This window comes from Prionailurus bengalensis, chromosome D2 (assembly GCF_016509475.1).
Source record: "Prionailurus bengalensis isolate Pbe53 chromosome D2, Fcat_Pben_1.1_paternal_pri, whole genome shotgun sequence".
Classification (NCBI taxonomy): domain Eukaryota; kingdom Metazoa; phylum Chordata; class Mammalia; order Carnivora; family Felidae; genus Prionailurus; species Prionailurus bengalensis.
Genome location: NC_057351.1, coordinates 45,755,925 through 45,777,290, shown reverse-complemented (window position 1 = coordinate 45,777,290; position 21,366 = coordinate 45,755,925). Strand labels below are relative to the sequence as shown.

General features: G+C 44.0%; 1 protein-coding gene across 2 annotated transcripts in view; it reads left to right on the top strand.

Moving 5' to 3' along the window:
• The window catches only part of FRMPD2 (FERM and PDZ domain containing 2), an 87,423-nt gene that overhangs the window by 23,919 nt on the left and 42,138 nt on the right, over positions 1–21,366 (top strand). The window contains exons 12-14 of one of the 2 annotated variants that reach the window (XM_043596809.1): positions 5,730–5,882; positions 10,839–11,024; positions 16,231–16,378. In XM_043596809.1, the coding sequence (XP_043452744.1) occupies positions 5,730–5,882; positions 10,839–11,024; positions 16,231–16,378 (487 nt within the window). Of the gene's footprint in view, positions 1–5,726; positions 5,883–10,838; positions 11,025–16,230; positions 16,379–21,366 lie in introns of both variants that reach the window. The other variant, XM_043596808.1, reaches the window with a different exon arrangement.

The following is a 21,366-nucleotide window of genomic DNA, read 5'->3' as shown; positions in this document are numbered from 1 at the left end:
TTACTTATTTAGGATTCAAAGTGGGGACACAAGACAGGAAGGAGGGACCAGCCAGGTAAGCTGTGACAGAGAGCAGTGCAACTTTGCTCTGGGTTCAGGAAGCCCCTACCCGTGTTCCAGATGAGGGGAAAGGGGCTTGGCAACAGACCTCAACTGAGACTGAGTCATGCGACCCAGCAGTGTGACGTGGCATGCAGTTGTGGAGGCCATCTCTGGCTGCGTCGGTAGAAATGGAGAGGGAAAAGTGAGGAAGCAAGGTGGGCTCCCCACCAGCCCACTGGGGTCTCTCTTGGATGGTATTGCCATCGTTATGTGACATAAGCTGGGTGCCTCTAGGAAGTGCTTACCTTGGAGAAGCTACGCTCAAGAGAGAACCTGAGAACTGCGTGAAGGAAGAATCCACTGCTCAAAGGGAAAAATGTAAAAGGCTTAATCCCTGTTCCCCGGGGCCTTTGACTGCTTTCCGGAAAGTATCTGTACACCCATCCCCACCTCACGTACCCTCCAAGGCCAACCCCAACCTCACAACTTTCCTGGCCTCCCCACAGGTAGAAGGAACCCCACTCTGGTCCTTTTTGACATCTCCTCCACACCCCTTGGCCAGGAGAAGGGATGATTCAGCACTCTCTTGATAGCAAGTGACAGAAAATCAAGCTCAGATTGGCTTGAATGAAATGTGTAATTTACTGGTTTGCAAGACTGAAGTGTTCAGGTCCTGCCTACCCTTATGACAGGCTTCTAGTCCTTTTACTGCTTACCTGGTAGCTTCTTCCTATCTCTTTTTAGCCTCCAGGCCTGGGGTCCTACCATGCCTAGGGCTTGCTGGGCTCAGGGATTCAAGTGACATCAACAGGACTTGGGCTTCTGTATCTTTGGGCCGTGCTCTCCTCTTTCAGTTTTGCCTTCGGTGGCTTCTGGATTCTACCCTCCAGGTTGCAGCCTGGCACCAAAGGGAGGGTCTGTCTCTCTCTCTTTCTCTCTTCTGCTCTCAGTAATGCCATGGAGATCCTACAGTTCTGTCTGATTGGTTCTGATGGGGTCATGTGCCTACTCAAGCCAGTCACTGTGCAGGGAGATGCCATGCTCTGATTAGTTAGACTTGAGTTACATGGCCACCCCGAGAACCAGGGTAGAGTTCACACTATGCAAATACATGGAGTGAGGGGAAGGAAGGATGGTTCCCATTTCCAGAAAGAGAAGAAATGGTTGCGCATGGCTAAAAATGTGTCTACCACCAGTGGGCACTTAGTGGTTGGCCATGCTACATCCTTGGTGAACAAAGGAGCTGCGTTTAGCCGAAGTTCTGAGTCTGCTGGGGTCATTTTGGTCTGGCCTTGTGTTATAGGCTGAGGAATGTTCCTCCAAAATTTATGCGTTGAAGCCTTAACCTCTGGTACCTCAAGAATGTGATTATATTCGGAGACGGGGTCTTTAAAGGGGTGATTACATTAAAATGAGGCTTTCTGGTCGGGTCTTAATCCATTCTGACTGGAGTCTTTATCAGAAAAGATTAAGACTCACAGGGAGACACCAGGGATGCTGGGACACAGGGGAGAGACCAGGTGAAGACAGGGAGAAGATAAGCACTTGCAAGTAAAGGAGAGAGGCCTCAGAAGAAACCACCCCTGTCAACACCTTGATCTTGGACTTCTAGCCCCCAGAGCTGTGAGAGAATAAATGTCTGTTATTGAAGACATCCAGCCTGTGGCATCGGTTATGGCATTCCAGCAGGCTAACTCACCTGGAGTCGGAGAGGGAGAAGCTGCAACCACCAGAGAGTCTGGACGCCTTGGTGGAGATCTGTGTCTTTAGTCCTCACACAGTGGGGGGTGGGGAGTGTGCCTGTTTGCCTCAGTAGCTGGGTTTAAGAGCAAGGACCAGTTCAAAAGTTAAAATGGCTCTCAAGAACAGTGGCTTTCAAATGTGCTGTGCTGTGACCCAGGATTGAAAAAGAAAAAAAAGATAGACATTATAACCCAACCCACGTGGGTATGTACATAGAACAGAACTGAAACAAAAGTTTAGGAAATAAGATGTACCCTTTCTGTACCTGTTACACATTGGTGTTTCCTATTCTATTGTAGTTCATGCTGGTTATGAACCATTAACCATTAGCTCGCTAATGTGTTACAAGCTGCAGTTCGAAAAACATTTTTTAGCCCATAGCATTCTCGTTTTGCTTTCTTCCCAGTAGATCTTCAGAAGGGACAGCCATGTCCAGAGTCTTCCAAGGCCCTCTTTATTCCTCACTCTGCCGCATTTTTCTCCAGAGCATTTACCACCGCCTGCGTGGTATACGCATTTATCAGCCATCCTCCACCTCCAGCACCTTCCCCAGATTCACGGAGCCTCACCCTCTCTCACTGCTGTGGACCAGAGCAGTTCCAAGACGCTCTCTGCTGTCCCCACATGGGCTCCCAAAGGCAGACACTTTCCTTTTCTCTTGTATGTGTAAAGGCAACAGATTACACAAACCCACTCATCTGGGCACCCACACCCTCAGTCCTAATTTAGGGAGGGCCTGCTCTACTCTTGGTATCATCTAAGCCCTATGTCAACCCTGCAAAGTCCGTGTTATTTCCATCGGCAGTTGAGGAAAATTGCGCCTCTGTGAGCTTAGGTAAGCTGGTGAGAGCACAGCCAGGACTCACTTCCAGGACCTCGCTTCACTGTGAGCCAGGCACTGCGGTGGGTGCATCAGAGGGTGCTTGGGGAGACGCAGAGAGGAGGGCCTGCGCCTGTGTCCGTGTCATGGGGGGGGGGGCGGTGTGGCAGGAGGAGAGGGCTGCAGGCATTTCCCAGCAGCCCTAGCTAAGGCGGCTGTGAGGCTGGGCGGCACCACCAGCCAGATCCGGGAAAAACCTCGTGTGCCCCTCTAAGGGGCTTATATCTTGTTGGATAAATGGTTCTAGGGCTGGGGGGAAAAATTTAATTTGGAAACCACTGTAGTGAAAGACTGGGAGCCGCTGCAGAATTCTAAGCAGGGAAGTGACATGATTACATTTGCATTTTAGAAAGGGAGACAAAGACATGTTGGTATAAAAATAAATCTCCTTCACATCAATGCGACAGAACAGCTCTTCCTCTGGGTGCCTCCCCTTCCAGCCTTTGATCACACGTGGGGATGTTATACAGGTGTAAGCATTGCCGCCTGCATTTGCATTCCGCTTTCCTGCTTGCTGACGCGCCTTCCTGCGGCCTTCCTTGTCATCCTCTGCGACGATGACAGTGGGAGCCTTAGCAGGGCTGGACCTCTGCTCACTTCTCCATCCCCGCCCCTGTCGGGCATCACCCGGAAGTGCCACGTAAGTGGTAACTACTGCTGTTACTGTTCCTGTTGCTTCCGATCTTTCTTTGTGATGAATGACATAGAAGTAAATGCTTCTGCTAGGGCATTTTTAGTTGCATATTGACTTCTTCTCTTGGACATATTCCTAGCTGGGTCAAAGGTCCTAAGTGCTTGTAGGTTCATGGCAAAATTGAGTGGAAGGTACTGAGATGTCCCGTGTTTTCCTTTGCCCCCACACATGCACAGCCTCCCCCATTATCAACATCCCTCACCAACATGGTACATTTGTTTCAGTTGATGAACCTACATCGACACGTCGTCGTCCCTCAGAATCCATTGTTTACGTTCATGTTCGCTCTTGGTGTTGCGCGTTCCGTGGGTTTGAACAAATTTATAATGACACGTGTTCACAATTAGAGTATCATACAGTAGTTTCACTGCCCTGAACATCCTCTGTCTTCCATATATTTGTCCTTCCTTCTCCCCCACCGCCACCTGCCAACCATCCCCTGGCAACTACTGATCTTTTTTTATTGTCTCCATGGTTTTTCCTTTTCTAGAATGTCATATAGTTGGAATCATACAACATGTGGCCTTTTCGGATTGACTTCTTTCAGTTAATATGCATTTAAGTCCTGCCTCCCCCCCTGCCCCTGGCCATGTCTTTTCATGGCTTGGTAGCTCATTTCTTTTTAGCTCTGAAAAATATTCTGTTGTCTGGATGTACTATAGTTTATTTATCCATTTCACCTACTGAAGGACATCTTTTGCTTCCAAGTTTTGGCAATTATGAATAAAATTGCTATAAACACCCACGTGCAGGCTTCTGTGTGGACATACATTTTCAACTGCCTTGGGTAAATACCAAGAAACATGATTGCTGGATCATATGGTAAGACTATGTTTGGAAGACAAATTGTCTTCTAAAGTGGCTGTACCATTTTGCATTCCTACCGGCAATGAATGAGAGTTCCTGGTGCTCCAAATCCTCACCAGCACTTGGTGTTGTCAGTATTCTGGATTTTGGCCATGCTAATAGCATTCTGAATGCTTTTTTATGCAGCAGATTGCTGAGCAATTTCTTTCCATTTGTGTCTGAGCTTAGCTCAAAACTGGCATGGGCTAGCTCTCAGTTGAGGATTCTTAGTCCATGGCCACATGGGGATAGGTCTGTGCCATACCAGGAAATGGGGATGCTTCCCTTCAGATCCCCTCACCAGACCAAGCTGCCCATCACCAGCCTTGAGAAGGCAAGATCCTCCCAGTTCCCAGCTGCCTTTCTCATGGGTAATTATCCTCACCTATGGGGAAATGACTTGGCCAAGTTTAAGCTGGGAGGGGCTGCCTAAGACCAGGACATGCTGATTCAGGAATACAAGGGCAATTTCAGCTTCCTCTGAAAGTTCTGTCTTCCTCATTCCTTATAATGGACCCCAAGACCACCCCTCCAAAACTTTTGTTTTTTAAGTTTGCTTATTTATTTTGAGAGAGGGAGAGAGAGGGAGAGAGAGAGAGAGAGCGCGTGCACGCGTGAGCAAAAGTGGGGCAGGGGCAGAGAGAAGAAGAGACAGAATCCCAAGCAGGCTCCATGCCATCAGCGCAGAACCCGATGTGGGGCTGGAGCTCACGAACTGTGAGATCATGACCTGAGCTGAGATTACCCCTCCAAAACTTCTGCATACCTCTCTGCCCCAGAGTCTTTATCAGGGAACCCTGCATCAGACGGCAAGTGATGCTGATCTCCTAGCTGCTCACTGTAGGGTGGCAGCCTCAGGTTCCCTAAAGAGCAGACTGGATGGAGGTTCAGGCTTGGGGTAAGGTGGGGCTCTCAGATCTCTTGTTCAGGAGACAACATCTTGATCCCCTCATGGTGAGATGCCGGCATAGGCAAGACCTCCTTTGTGAGAATGTGACAGTGTACTAAGAGCATATGCAGACTGGAAATGCTAAATGCATAAAAAGGAACAAAGTTTTGGGGCTAGGGTTTTGCTGTGGCTTTTGGGAAGCGGTGTGGCATCGGGGAGGGTGTGAGAGCTTTGGATGACCGAATCATGTTTCTGTCACTAAGTGGTGTGATCTCGGCCCTGTTGAATGACTTCCTTCCTTGTTCATTTTGTTCATCCTGCCAGTGGCAATAGAAATATCCTCGTAGGATTGCTGTGGGATGGAAAGAGCTAATGTGTTCTGAGGACCACCTGGCATCAGAAGGTCTCAAAAACAGGTGGCTCCTTTCTTCTCTCCCTTCTATTCACGTCATATGGTTTGGGCCAACTTCTAATACAGTGTAAAATGTTACCCTTGGTGGGCACTTCAAGGGAGCATCCTTGCCCTGGCGCCCTAACTGGAGTTTGGGTTGCAGAGGCTTCTGCTGTGCTCAGAGTTCCATAAAAGGCACCTTGACTATGCCCCCCCCCCTTTTTTTCCTGCATCTTTCCAGCAGATAGAGAGTAAAGCTTATTTTCGAGTTGAAGATTACATCCCAGCGAGTCTAATTGAGAGGATGACTGCTTTCCGGTTGCAAGTTGAAGTCTCGGAGATGCACCGTCTCAGTCCTGTGCTCTGGGGAGAGGATGCCGAGCTGGAGTTCTTGAGGGTAAGACCTCTGTACTCTTGAGAGGGGGTGTTGGTGTTTAAGGGAATGCAGCCAGCCCTCCCCTCTGGAGCTTTCTCTGGGGGATTGGATGTGCTTAGACCCACAAGGAGGTATGAGCGAGGGACTTGAAACTGGGAGGAAGGAAGCCCTAACATCCTGCAGGGCAAGGTGACTGTTCTGGGAGCAGGTGGCATATTGGAAATGATCCCCCCAAATTTAGTGGGCTGGGGTGGGGATGGTAGGGCCCTTCTTTAATCACAGAGTTCACAGTCACTTTTCTCACAGAGACATACGGGAGAACACTCAAGTACAAAACTGGGGTATGAGCCAAAAGCAAAGCCATGGGAAGGCCTCTGGTTTCCAGCCTTCCAGGCAACTGTCCTCCGCACAGCACAGATGGTGTGGTCCGTGCATATGGGTATGGCTCTCTCTGGTCCACACTCTCTTCAGCCCTGAAGCAAAAGCAGTGGCATTCCGGTCCCTGATATCTGTGGTACACACAGAGCCTAGGATGGATAGCCTTTGTACACTCCACAACATACCAGCTCTGGGCCGAGGGCTGCGTGGAATGGAGACAGAGAGAACCTGCTCCCTGCCCCCCAGGGAGTTCTACATCTCCTGGGGAGGAAAGACAGGGACCCAGAGACTTGCATAGTGTGCTATCTGATGAAAACAATAATAATGTGTCAGGATAGGAGGGAGGGGCGCTTTGCCCAGGGCAGATGGTGCTGGGAGGGGGGCATATGGGAGCCCCCACCCCCTGGCTTCCCCAGGGCAGGACGCTTGGCTGGCCTTTACAGCTGAGGAGCTGTTTCAAAAGAAGCTCCGAATTTATACATTTCCCTGTGCAAAAGTCTCTCAAGATGGATAGAAACATGTCCATGGTTTATTTTTATCTTATTTTTTGCCTTTAATAGAGATGGGCATTGGAAAGCAGACCTGCCCAGGGGAGATCTGGCCTTTTCTTTTTGGTGTGTCATTTAATAGACTGTCTGCAACACCTCACACATGTGAGTCCACAAGCACTTCATCTGAAACGCCCTGATGGCAAGGCACTCACCGCTTCCTGTAACCCAGCATTCGTGCATGCTGCTTGTAAGAGGATGCGGCCTTCCTTTGATGAGGGACAAGTGCGCACCTCAAAGCCATCAGTGCACATCTGATGGAGGGTGGCCACAGAACCACAGAACCAGGGGGGGAAGCCAAGGGCTAGGGCCTGCGGGGGCCCCTGTAGGACCGAGAATGCCCACCTGATGCCCCCTCCCGAGGCTCCAGCTTTGTTTGCCTGGCTCTGTGTCCCTCCCTCTCCTGGTTGATTGATGGAAATTGATTGTGCAGGAAGCCACCATCTCATAAGCAGAAATACAGGAAGACTTTGCCTCAGTCATTGCTGGAAAACAGCAAATAGATTTGGCTTCATTCACATGCCATCTTATCAGTGTTGAGGAATACTGGCTTTTAGTTCCCCGTGGTGGCTAGTTGGGCTTGCTAAGGCTGTGTGCCAGCCCTGGGGCGTGAGACACCCACAGGAGAGGGCTTTGTGACCCAGAGCACATTGCGACCCTTCTCTTTTGGGTGAGTGTTTGTTAAGCAAAATCTCCCCCACCCCCATAATGATAAAAGTAACAATTTGTTCGGAATTCTGTGGAGACAGCACAGTTATATTTTGTTGCATTAATTCTTTGTTCTGTGCGTTCACACTGTGTATACACATACACATTTAAAATTGGGTTTATATTATAGATGCAGTTTTGTGTATTTTTATAATTGCCTCCCACCAACATGTTGAAACTTTATTTTAAATCAGCACACGGTGTACCCTAAATTTTTTCTCGATACTCTGTTGTTTGGCACATAAATTGTTTTTAATAGGGGACTATCTTAAACAATACTGAGATTAGCACTTTTTCTACATAAGTCTTTAGCTGCATTGGTGCTTAATTTCTTAGGGATAGAATCTCACGAGTGGAGTTACCGGGTCTCAGGTTATGAACGTTGTAAACGTTGTTGACAAATATTGCTAAGACACTCTACGTTTTAGTCCTTTCTATACTTTTCTTGCCCCCTCTACTAGGCTGTAAATGTCAGGGCCCTGAATTCTCAGAGCCCATCACAGAGCCCAGTTACTTCACGAACAGTCACTGGATTATTTAATTACAGTTCCCCGTGGCTCCTCTTTTCCATTATCAGATGGTGCCTCTTGGCCTCCAGTTCACCGATGACTAATTCTGCTAGTTCATCATCTCACACTAGAAGACTTGGCAGAAATCCAGTTTGGGTAACGCTGAATAACATACTCTGGAAGATTCACAACTGCATTAGCATATTAATCCCAGAACAACCTGTTCAAGGTTTACTCAATGTTTTCCAAACTTCTTCAGCCATGGACCATTTTTTCCCACCTAACTAGGGGTTTCGATATTCTATTAAGACATTTTTTTTTCTTTTCTTTCTTACTTTTTTTTTAGCAGTTGAAATCATACTGGCTGTATCCTGTGTTCTACCCCACTTAGCATTGTAACATGTGCATTCCCCAGATAATTACAAATGCTTTGTAAATATCCTTTCTAAAGGCTGCCTAATGATCCCTTTTAAAGCAGTATTGCCTTTAGGAAATATTTATCTCTGGCAGCTGGTCCCCCAACCCAACCTCGATAGTCGACACCAACCATGAGAAGGGTTTGTCTTAATTACGCGGTATATTTTCTTAGGACGGATCCCTAGGAATGAAATTACAGGGTCAAAGGATCATGAGTTGTTATCAATTTCTTGACGGACCAGCCTGTTTGTTTCAATAGTTTTCAGTACAGCAAGGGTGCTGCATAGGCTGGGAGCCAGGAGAGCCTGGGTCCGGTCTAAACCTGGCTGCTGTTATAGGGGGCAGGAGAAAATAGTGAGATGCCCCTAGGCACCTGGAAATACAGTGACCCTCTTAGGGCAATCGGCAACTGCAACATGGAATGACCAGGAGAGGCACTACAGAAAATTCCCTAGTAGAGCATGGAGACATAGAGAACATTATTTATTTTTTACAGATTGAAAATGCCCCCAAGGATCTTACGCATATGCACCCATGTTTCTAAACTTTACAGAAACTCTGAATTTTAGTTGTGAAGAGTGGAGTTGCGGAAGGAATCAGACTGGTACTTCCATTTGTGACTCCGAAGTGTATCTCTGGTTTCTGATTTGAAAAGAGATAGCTACACCTGTCTGTTGTGATCGTTGGGAAGGTTAACGTGAAGACTAAGTGACGTCATCCAGGGGAGACGTTTAGGATGGCGCTTCACCACTTAAAAATTTTGTCCCTCTAAGTACTTGAGGATCACGTCCTTCTCTATATAATTAAAAAATAAAATTAAATACTAAACAATTTCAAAATGTAAACAAGTCTAGCAAAGGCTTCTTTATTCTAGTGAAGACCATTTTAAGGCTTTACACTTTTTTAGAAATATCACATCAAATTATTTAAAAGAATTTTATCGTATTGGTTTAAGATGACTCTAGTATCTTAAGCACATGCCTCGCCTGGCCATTGGATATTTCAGCCCCAATGCTCAATAAATAGTGTTTTGGATGCTACTGCTGATGACAATGATGGTGATGAACAGTGTCTCCAAAGTTAAAACAAGCAGGCTCAGGGCCCAGAAACTTAATCAAGGTCATGTGAAGAGCTGTAGGCTCTGCAGGCAGCAGAACCTGTCTGCAGAGATTATTTATTTTTTATTATTTTATTTTATTATTTATAAGAAAGATAGTGCATGTGAGCAGGGGAGGCAGAGAGAGAGAGAGCGAGAGAGAGGGAATCTTAAGCAGGCTGCACACTTAGCGTGGAGCCTGACACAGGGCTCGATCCCACAACCCTGGGATCATGACCTGAGCCCAAATCAAGAGTCAGGAGCTCAACCAACTGAGCCACCCAGGTGCTCCTGTCTGCAGAGATTATTAACAGAAATAAAAAAGACAGCAGGATCCTGAGAAAGGAGCCCTCAGAAGTCGTAATTTCTCTCTATTTTTGTTACCCCGTGTGGCAGTGGGAGAAATTGGCCAGGGCAGACTGCTCTCTTTTGCAGGGTAGAAATGGGATACCAGATCTCACCAATGAAACCCTTCTGAGAGGGTTTCCAATCCCCGGAGCAAGAAGTCCCTGCTGTGAGTCCCGGTGCATCAGCCTTCTGATGAGGACTGGAATCTTTCAGGTGAAGACGAAGGTGGTAGACCCCAGGATAGAGATGTGATTACCAATCAGACATAAAAACATTTGCGTCAAATTTATACCCCGATCTCTTAAGAGTTTGGTGGGCCTGATGCAGTCCCCATCTCTGATTGACCCTCAGGGCTCTGACAAAATTCAGTCTCCTGACCTGGTAAACTGAGGACAGACCTTGGGCTATGGGGACCTGGCCAAGGCACTGCCACATGGTGAGAAATGCCAGTGATTGTTCATTTTTTTTCTGCAGGATGTTCATGGCTTATCTTGCTTTGACAGTGATGCTAGCCACCTGGAAGGTTGCTTTCTGTGCCCGGGACTCAGTTTTTCTGTAAAAATCTATAAAATGAAGGGTTTGTACGAGATAATATTGCAATAGGCCTTGGTGGACACAATTATGAAAAGGAATCCTTTACCTTGAGGTGACCTAGAAGAGTCTGCATTCTAAAAACTTGCTCAGAATATTATTACTCTGTTGTATCATTTTCATAATAACGTGTTCCAAGTGTTTTGGTTTAGGTACTCCATGAAAAAAGGATTCCTAGGGTTAATAAGATAGGAAATGCTATCATATTAGAAGTGAGAAATTTTGTAGTAAGGAGATCTGTTTGACTCAGTGTTTCCTAAACTCAGTTTGCAATTCTACTCTTTTAAAAATTTTTTCAAGGCGTCTGTTAAAATGGTTTGGAGCCCATTATTTTGGATTAGTGTGACTTGTCTCTTCTTAACTGGCCTTTTTCTTGCTGTAGGTCACTCAGAAACTCCCAGAATATGGTGTGCTGGTTCACCGAGTCCTCCCAGAGAAGATGACACGAGAAAGGGAGATGGCCTTGGGGATCTGTGCCAAGGGCATCATAGTGTACGAAGTGAAAAACAACAGCAGAATTGCAACTTTACGCTTTCAGTGGAGAGAAATTGGCAAGATTTCTACTTGTGTGAGTATCACTCAGTTGATAAAGGTTTCAATTTCCTTTGATCTGTTGCCCCTTTAAAGGAGCAGTGGGGTCCTGTGATCATCTTCTGACCAGATAAACTCACAGCCTGTCTAACCAGTACTAACCAGTACTCCGAGGTACTGTGGCATATTTGGAAGAAGCTTACCGGGGGCCTGGAGAGTTCTCAGGGGGCTATTTCTCCCCACCATGTCTTGCCCAGTCCCTCTATACCCCCATCAGCCATCAGCCAAAAGAGCTACTACACCTTTCCTCTGTGTAGAGATTTCTTAATTTGGGGAATCCACTGATGTTGAGAGCAAGGTTGGTGGTGGGAGATGGGAGGGGAGAGTCTGCTGTAGGCGGGGTGAAATCTGCAAGGTTTTGAAACATTTCCTTTGTGTTTCAAATTTTCCCCATGCACGCAGCATGCTGAGGCATCTGGCCTGTCTCCTGTGAACTACAGGTGTGCTACAGGACACTGGGGACTGCAAACCTTTGATACCCATTGAAAATTGAAGAGCCTTTTTTTAGAAACAAAAAATCCCTGTTAAATGTATAATGTTTGAAACTGTATTTCAACGCCATTTGCATGAGTACTTATATACTTCCTGAATTTAGTTACAATAAATCTGCCACCCAAAGCATTATGTGTGTCCCCACATGAGAGTGTTCTGGTCCCTAATCTACCTGCCTGTCCTGTGGGTCACTGAAGCCAGTATGCCATTACTTTAGCGATGATTTCGTTATCAAATGTGAAGTTCTTTGTCTTTTGGCCCATGCAAAAAATTAGCTTTTTCTTTCCATTTAATTTTCTTTCAGGGTTTTAAGAATTTTCCTACTGATTAGATTGCTGTTTTAATAATCAGCAATCTGATGTTAGCTTTTCCTAAGTGGAACCTAATTGTTTCTTCCATCTTGGCCATTGAAGATAACATATTGTTCAAATACCACTCTTGATAGTATTTAATGATAAATTATTGTTTGTCTTGGGACACCTGGGTGGCTCTGTTGGTTGAGCATCTATATGACTCTTGATTTCAGCTCAGGTTGTGATCCCAGGGTCATGGGATGGAGCCCCGCATAGGACTCTGTGCGGAGCGTGGATCCTGCTTAAGATCCCCTCTCTCTCTCCCTCTCCCCCTCTGCCCCTCCCCACTTGCATGTGCATGTGTGTGCATGCGCTCTTTCTCTGTCTGAAAAAAAATTGTCTTTAGAAAAAAAGCTTATATCTAAAAGTAATACCTGAACAGAATTTGAGTTCATTAAAGTGGCTTATAATACACTATCAGGAAATTGACTTTTTCCCAAAGATTTTTGACCATATCTAAAAGTAAACAACATTTATATTTTTAATTTTTAAAATAATTTTAATGATTTGACTTACTTTAATTCAATTGAAAGATTATTTGAGGAATTTTAATGATTAAATTAATTCTATACTATTGCATTGCTTCTTATTTTCTTTAGGTCATGGTTAATTCAAAATTTTCAAAGAAATTTGTTTTAAAACATCTGTAAAAAGGCAGATAACCTAAAATATAATTTTGAAAAGTAGAAATTTGACATTATAAAGTTAAACAATCCCTTTAAGTAAATGCTTTATATTTAAGTTGTTTTAATGTTTATAGATACTCAATTTCCCATGGCCAGGGACAATTTCTTGATTAAAGATGGAAAGTCATCAGGCTTACAAGACAAACTTAGTAGCTTAAAATAATAAAACAAAGCAAAGCAAAGCAAAGCAAAACAAAACAAAACAACCTTGCCACTAATTAGGATTTCCATGCCCTGATGATCATCCTCTTCCTCAGCATGAATGTCTTTTTTGTGGAAAAGTCATCCCATGAAATAATGTCACCAATTGCTTGCCACAAATTAGGCATCTTGCACAGAAAACGGGGATTTTTCTGTGTTCTCGGTGATTAGCAGTAGTTAAAATGCTGGAAGAGAAATGCATGAGGGCAGGAGAGGATACAGGCTTTGTAGGGCTCTGTTTAAGAAAAAGAATACAGTGGCTCAGTCAGTTGAGCCTCCAACTCTTGATTTTGGCTCAGGTCATGGTCTCAGGTTGTGAGATGGAACCCTGAGTTGACTCCGTGCTGAGGGTGGAGCCTACTTGGGAGTCTCTCTCTCTCTCTCTCTCTCTCTCTCTCTCTCCTTAAAAAAGAAAATGTTGTTGTCTGTATGTAGTGTGTCCTTTTTGGGCTCCTAGGTGACTCAATTGGTTAAGGGTCTGATTCTTGGTTTCAGCTCAGGTCATCTCTCACAGTTTGTGGGTTTGAGCCCCGTGTTGGGGACTTGGGATTCTCTCTCTCCCTCTTGCTCTCTGACCCTCCCCCACTCATGCTTATGCTCTCTCTCTCTCTCTCTCTCTCTCTCTCTCTCTCAAAAAAGGAAAATAAACATTAAAAAAAAAAAAGAAAAAAGAAAACAAAGTTCTGAGTACAAACTATGAAATGAAAGTGAATATTCATTTAGAGTGAGAAAAGAAATCACCAAAGCTTGTGAATTTAAAAAAGTGAACCCATACTGCAAAACTATGAAGCCAAAAAGTACTACTTTTATTAATGAACGCCCTGATGAGCTATAATTTCTTTCTTCTTTCAAATGTTGGTGGCATGTGCTCTGATTATGTTTCCATGTCATGGCACTTCTGTAGTATTTTCTCTAGAGGCAATAGAAATATAATTCAGACTTTCTTCTAGCATGGCTGGCTGAAAGTTATTTTTATTATTGGTAAGATGCATAAAACAGGCAGCTTTGCACAGAGATGCACTTGCTCTTTGCAGTGCCGCTGTGGGCTTCTGTGCAACAAGTGAAGGGAATCTATTTCATGTGATTCCTATCCATAAAGGAAAAATATCGTGTGATGTATTGAGAGTGCAGTATATACAGTTATAAAGCATATCCCTGATCGGATGGAAATGCCAGTTGATAGGGGTGTTTTTAAGAATTAAACTACAGTTTTTCATTTCTTACAACTGAAGATTTCTGTCAGACTGGCCTCTGGCTCTGCACATTTCAAAGCTCGCTTTCCACGCTTTGCAAGAACACGTGAAGACTTGGCCAGAGCCCCTCCAGGACCCTCAACTTCATTAGCTCCAATGGCAAAATGGTAAAACCATGCTTTGAAGCGAACGTGATGTTATGGAAGCACCGAGTGTGTTTGTGCCGCAAGGACAGGGGTGTAAATACGTTTTTCTTGTTTGTACGGAAAACTCTGAGATTCAAGTTTTACATCACCTTGTTCACAGAGCAGCTCGCCTGTGTGAAAGTTTGCTCGCGGATGTGCGTGTCTCATTAAATGACGTTATCAACATGGAAAAAAAAAAATCCAGACTACTAAAGTCAAGATTGCTTGCAGCTTTCTGACAGGAAATTCCACTCTTTGTGGTGTGTAATACCTTAAAGCATTAGTGTCTAAAAGAGTTTTGCCAAGAGTTTATGAGTTGAAAGAAACGTGTGTGTGTGTGGATGTGGATGATTCTCTCTTTTCAGATTTGTCAAGGAGTAGGTATTAGATTTTTACAAAATGACAATACTTATCTAAATTTTTTTTAATACTTGGGTGCACTTAATGTAACATTGTCAAGACTATATGAGAGCCTATAAACATGTATTGACCAAAGGGATGGATTCCAAGCAAATACTCAAGTTTGGAAAAGCAAATATTCGACTGCTGGAGTTCAGGCATCATTATAATTGGAATATTAAGAAAAAATTATCAAGGATGTTAGGGAAGCGTCTGAGTGTTTGAGAAAATACATTATTAAAAAAATGCTAGATATGGTATAGTTCGATTGGATTCCAAGTCCACTCACATTAGTATAAGGAGGTTCAACATTACGTGTGTCAATACAGTGAAAGAATATTTAGAAAATGCTCAGATTTTTAAAATTAGGTTATGGGCAAAAAAGTTTCTCAGAGGAAAAGTAACAAATAATTATCTGCCTTTTGTTAATACTTGACAGTGTGGATGGAGCTTCTTGGAAATGCTAACTACTATGAATTAAAAGGGATTAGCATTAACCAGGATCAGGAGTTTCAGGGAACCCTTTCAAGCATAAGCCCTGTATTTATAAAGTTATCTTTCTAAGAGCAAGCTCAAAGTTCTTACTGAAATACCTAGAATATCTAGAGATTTTATTAAATTTTTTAAAGTTTACTTATTTATTTTTGAGATAGAGTGGGGGGGGGGCAGCAGAGAAAGAGAGGGAGAGAGAGAATCCCAAGCAGGCTCTGCACTGTCAGTGCAGAGCCTGATGTGGGGCTCGAACCCACAAACCATGAGATTGTGACCTGAGCTGAAACCTCAGTCAGAGGCTTAACTGACTGAGCCACCCAGGTGCCCCATAGACTAGAGATTTTATTTAGAAGTTATATTTAAATCCATACTTAATATCATCTCTATTTACTTTGTATTCGATTGTTTTTATTAACATCGTGCATTGAAAATAGTTATGGATCTTTTCCACAAAGCTCCTTATAGATAATCCCGTGTAGATAATCCTCTCCAGTTTCTCCCACTGAGCTGAACAATATTATCACCTTGTATATGGGCCCTGAAGGTATAAATGGGGAGAAGGATTTCTTGGTGATGTGGCTTCAATTCCTGCTGCATTCTGAGGACTCTTGGTGTGTTTCCTCACCTGTAGAATGAGGATAATGGTATGACCTCCCTCATTCTGTAGCCTTGAGGATGAAGTGAATCAATACCCAGAAAGCACTTAGAACAGAGCCTTGTCCATACAGTAAGTAATACGAGGATACATACAGCGATCTTATCTTTTCTCTAACCCTACCAGCTGAAATTTTGTCTGCACCTTCTGGGAGTTTGGGCAATGAAAACTGTAGGTAACTTAATGGCCTTTCAGAATGCACACGGGGGATTATGTTCACTCCTTGCCGAGGGCCACGTGTGTGCCTGGCTCATTTCGTATTTTATTTTAGTGTACTTCCTGGCGGATAGCCATGACCCGATAAACAAACATTCGCTTTGTGAATGAAGAAAAAAAAAGGGATTTTCTTTAATCTAAGAAAACATATTGGGCCATGGTCAGACAGACAGTACCTGTCACACACTTCTGGATGCCTAGTACGTTGATATTGAACGGAGGGCTCCAGCATTTGATAACTCTCTGGACACTTGTGCTTCAAGGATGGTCAAAATGACCAATACATTCATGTCCGTGTTTGCTTCCTTCAGCGAAAGAAGTTCACCATCACAAGTGGCATCACTGGGAAAAAGCACACGTTTGTCACTGATTCAGCCAAGACCTGTAAATATTTACTGGGACTCTGCTCTGCCCAGCATGGATTTAATGCCCAGATGAGCTTCCTGCCAGTTGCAGCTGGTGAGTAGACACTATATTCTCAACCTCCAGGTCGGAAAGTTTGTTGTTTCATAAAATAATTTGTGTAAATGTGTACAGTTGACCCAGAAACCTCCACAAAGTTTTAGATGTCTTTAACAACTCAAGAAATACCATCTTAAAATGAAATACGTTTTGTTTTTCTTTGGTAAATGCTGAAATAAGTAACATGGTGGTGGGTGGGGTAAATGGATACCATCTTTCTGAAGTGCAATTGGGAACATATATCAAAAGCCTTTAAAAAAAAGTGCATGTCAACTAGCCCTGCAATTTTGCTTGTTGACAAATATGTATCCAAAGGTGATAAATATGGAAGCACACAGTTGTTTATGGGCTCATGGGTGTTCACTAGAACGTTATTTGTGATAGTGACCATTTGGAAGCAAGCTAAGTCCCCAAACACGGACGACTAGCGAAATAAATCACAACACATGTCTATAAGTTAGACATTAGAGTCAGTTTTGGAGACTGATGACACGTGAAAATGTACATAATCTGGTGCTCAATGAGGGAGAGCAAAACACGAAGCCGTATCTTGGCGTGGATAGAGCTCTCTGCAATGATGGGCTATCTACACCGTTCTTTATGGGGGGCACTACCAATTTGTACCTCCTGAGCACTTGAAAGGTGGCAAATAGAACTGAGGAACTAAATTTTCTATTTTATGTAATTTTAACTAACTTACGTTTAAACCTAAGTGGCCACATGTGCCTACTGTATTGGGTAGCACGGGCATAGACACCAGGATAGTAATTTGGTTGGTGTTAATGTGTTATAAAATGAGAAAGGAAGAATATGGAAATGAACTGCACCAAAGTACCTTTGTGGGCTTGTTATTCCCTTTGTGAGTCAGGCACACAGGCATGATTATTTCCCCTTTTGTGTGTTTTTCAATAGTCACCAAACTTTAACAATGCACATGTATTATTGCTTTAATTAGGAAAGAGACTATTAGTGAAAATGAGGCCACACATCACAAAAGACTAGTTCATATTTACGGAATATTTAGGAAGTGCTAGGGAACCATTTGTTACTGTTATTAGTACTTTCCCAGGCAGTATGCTAAGCCCTTCCATGAATTATCTCATTTATGCTCGTAATATACTGTTTCCTTAAACCCCAATTGTCTGGCAGCTGAATGAGGCAGGCACCAGCATTACTGGGGGAAGCAAATTGAAGCATGGAGAAGTTAAGTGACATGCCAGCTGGGTGCCAGGGCTGAGGTTTGAACCTGTGGCTCCCCTAGCCTAGTGCTTGTGCATTTCACTCTGCAGTACAGCCTTTCATAACCTGCCAGAACAGGGACTTTCGGACTAGAGAAGTTTGGCTTTGTGTGTTGGATTTATCACATTTGCTATTGATCTCTAAGCATTATTTATTCTTTACTTAGGAAAGGGAACAATATAATATAGTTGTTTCAGCCTTCATATTCATCCAGTGGTCTCTTCATGCACATCATCAGGGAGCTTGCTAGTGATCCAGAATCTCAGGCACCTTATGGATCTACTGAATAGGTCTGCACTTGACAAAGAACCCAGGTGATTTGGATACACATAAAAGTTTGAGAATCCCTGGCTTAGAATGTGGCCCCTGCAGCCCAGTAGACTCAGGGCAGTGACATTTACTAGCTGTGTGACTTTGGGCAGCCTTCTCTGAGCCTTGGTGTCCTCAGGTGAGCACACCGGCATCTCTTGGGCTAGTATGTATGGTGTTTCTAGGTCCATGTCTCATGTTCATGGCTCCGTGTGGGAAGTAATAGCAGCTTCTGCTTGTGGGGATTTTGTTCAGTGCTAGCCAGTTCATGTGGGGACTGTGAACGCTGGGTTCTGTGGTCCTGGGACACGGCATCAACCAGGAAACGAAATCACTGAGTGTTTTGATGCAGAATGAAACATAGAAAACAAAGGGGGTATATTAGCAGCAAACCAAAATAAACTATAAATATTTCACTGAGATCACAGAGTGGCAGTTTTAGGATGTTTGCAGGGAGCTGGAGATAATGAATGTAAATTAATTATATTTTACCTGCTATTGCTGAGATACAGCGTGAAACATCATCAATATTGCTTTTACTGCCTAATACCACTGAATGTAAAATATTTATACAGACCCACAGGCTCCCTTGCGAAACTAGACCTTGTAGGCTTATTTTGCTCATAATATATTATTCTCTCAAACTGCAAATACTACCATCCTAAGAGTTTTCAGGAATCTAACATTTGCATTAAAAGGATTATTTCAGGCAATTTTTCTTTGTTGGGCTGGGTTGAGGTGATGCTATTCTCTTGTATTTTTTCTTTTACTGCATTATTATTGACATAAATATGTAAGTTTAAAGTGTAAAATATGATTGTTTGAACACCTATATATTGCAAAATGATTGCCACAATAACGTACTTAAAACCTCCATCCCTTCCCCTAATTACATTTTGTGTGTGTGTGGTGATAACGTTTAAGAGCTCCTGTCTTGGGGCGCCTGGGTGGCTCAGTTGGTTAAGCGTCCGACTTCGGCTCAGGTCATGATCTCACGGTCCGTGGGTTCGAGCCCTGCGTCGGGGTCTGTGCTGACAGCTCAGAGCCTGGAGCCTGCTTCAGATTCTGTGTCTCCCTCTCTCTTTGACCATCCCCCGTTCATGCTCTGTCTCTCTCTGTCTCAAAAATAAATAAACATTAAAAAAAAAATTAAAAAAAGAGCTCCTGTCTTAACAACTTTCAAGGATATAATAGAGTATTGTTAACTATAATCACCATGCTATGTACTAGATCCCCAGAACTTATTCATCTTATAGCTGGGAGTGTGTACTCTCTGTCCAACATTTCTCCATCTCCCTTAACCTCCCTTACCACCCCCCGCCCCCAGGTCCTGGCAACTACCATTCTCCTCTCTGCTTCTGCTGGTTCAGCTTTTTAGATTCTGCATATAAATGAGAGTATACAATATGTGTTTTTCTCTGTCTGACTTATTTCACTTAGAATAATACCCTTAGAGTCCATCCATGTTGTCTCAAGTGGCAGGATTTCCTTCTTTTTGATGGTTAAAAAATATATATATGATGTATAAATATCATATATGAGGTATATATACACACATTATGTAAAATATATCATATATAAAATATATCATATATAAAAATACATATACACACATTGCTTCTTCCGTTCTTTTGTTGATGGACACTTGGGTTGTGTCCATGCCTTGGCTATTGTATATAACGCTTCAGTGAACACAGCGTACACGTATCTCTTCAATGTAGTGTTTTGATTTCCTTCAGGCGCATGCCCAGAAGTGGGGATTGCTGGATCATACGGTAGCTCTATTTTTAATTTTTTGAGAAGCCTCCACACTGTTTTCCATAGTGGTCGCACCAGTTTACATTCCCACCGACAGGGCACCAGGGTTCCCTTTGTTCCACATCCTCACCAACACTTGTTGTCTCTTGTCTTCTCGGTAGTAGCCATTCAGACAGGTGTGACATCTTATTGTGGTTTTGATTTGCATTTCTCTGTTGATGAGTGATGTTGAACACCTTTTCATTTGCCTGTTGGCCATTTGTATGTCTTCTTTGGAAAAATTAGACAATTTTTCTTTGCCTTTAAAAATATTTCTTCACGTTAGAAACTCTGTCTGCAGACACCATTTTCAGTGATCGCATCCAGCTAGGAACCGGCCACGTCCATCTATCTAACGGCCCCATATGGCCTTCAAACTCAGCGTGTCCATGATTGCTCTCATCCTCCCATACAACTCTCTCCACCATGATCTTTGTCTTGTTCAATTGAGACCACCCACTCACTCTGCAAGAAACTGGGTGGGGGAGGGGGTCTGAACCCGCATCCTCTCATCACATCCCACCTGTCCCCAAGTGCTCTCAACTGGGCTCACTGCTGGCAGTCATGTCCCTCTAATTTGTCTTGCTCTTGGCCTTCAAAGTGACCTTTTAAAAGCACCAATATGATTGTGTTCTTTCATGCTGAAAATTTGCAGGGGCTTTCTACTGTCTGCAGGGAAAAGCCCAGACTTAGGATGGCATGTCAGACTCTTCCCAGCCTGGCCTGAACCTTCACTTATGTCTTGCCCTGAGTCCTTCTCTTTGCTCCCCGGCTACACTGCATGTTGTCTTGCAGGCTGCTGAACACGTGAAGTTATCTCACGTGCATAATTAAGCCTGAGATCACTGTCCCTTTGGGCCCTGGTGATCAGAAGGCTGAGCATGTCTCGGATACATCCCCATGCTGCTGCCTTTGTCTCTGTGTCCTGGGCACCTCCATTTCTAGTACAGACTGTGGAGTCAGCTGACTTGAGTGTAGGTCCTGCCCTACCACTTACAAGCCCTGAGACCTTGAGCAAATCATTAGCTCTCTCTTAGCCTCCATTTCCTCCTCTATAAAATGGGTATAATAATATCTACCCCGACAGGGTTATTGTGGAGTTTAAATAAGGCCATATAGCGAACATGTTCACCACGGTCCCTGGCACATAATAAGCATTCAGCATATGTGAGTTGTTGGTGTTGATGTTACTGTTGTTGTTGCCTCGTGTCTGAATGGGCCCAGGCTCTGGAGGAAGATACTATACGACTTGTGCAAAAGCTGCAGGTCATATTTAACTTGACTATAGTCCTTTGTTCTTTCTTGCCCACTGTGGGTGAGTAATAGTACCAAACGTCTCGGACACAGAAAGTTCTCAAGAAATATTTGTAAAAGGCTACCTTGTTCAGTGGGCACAGCCCTGGCAAGGAACCAGACACGAGTGTAGCAAAGGGGGTTCTGCCTGAGAAAAATCGATGCTCACGGACACCCTCAAAGTGGAAGCACTTCACCGTACTTTAAATTTTTTTTTTTTTCAACGTTTATTTATTTTTGGGACAGAGAGAGACAGAGCATGAACGGGGGAGGGGCAGAGAGAGAGGGAGACACAGAATCGGAAACAGGCTCCAGGCTCTGAGCCATCAGCCCAGAGCCTGACGCGG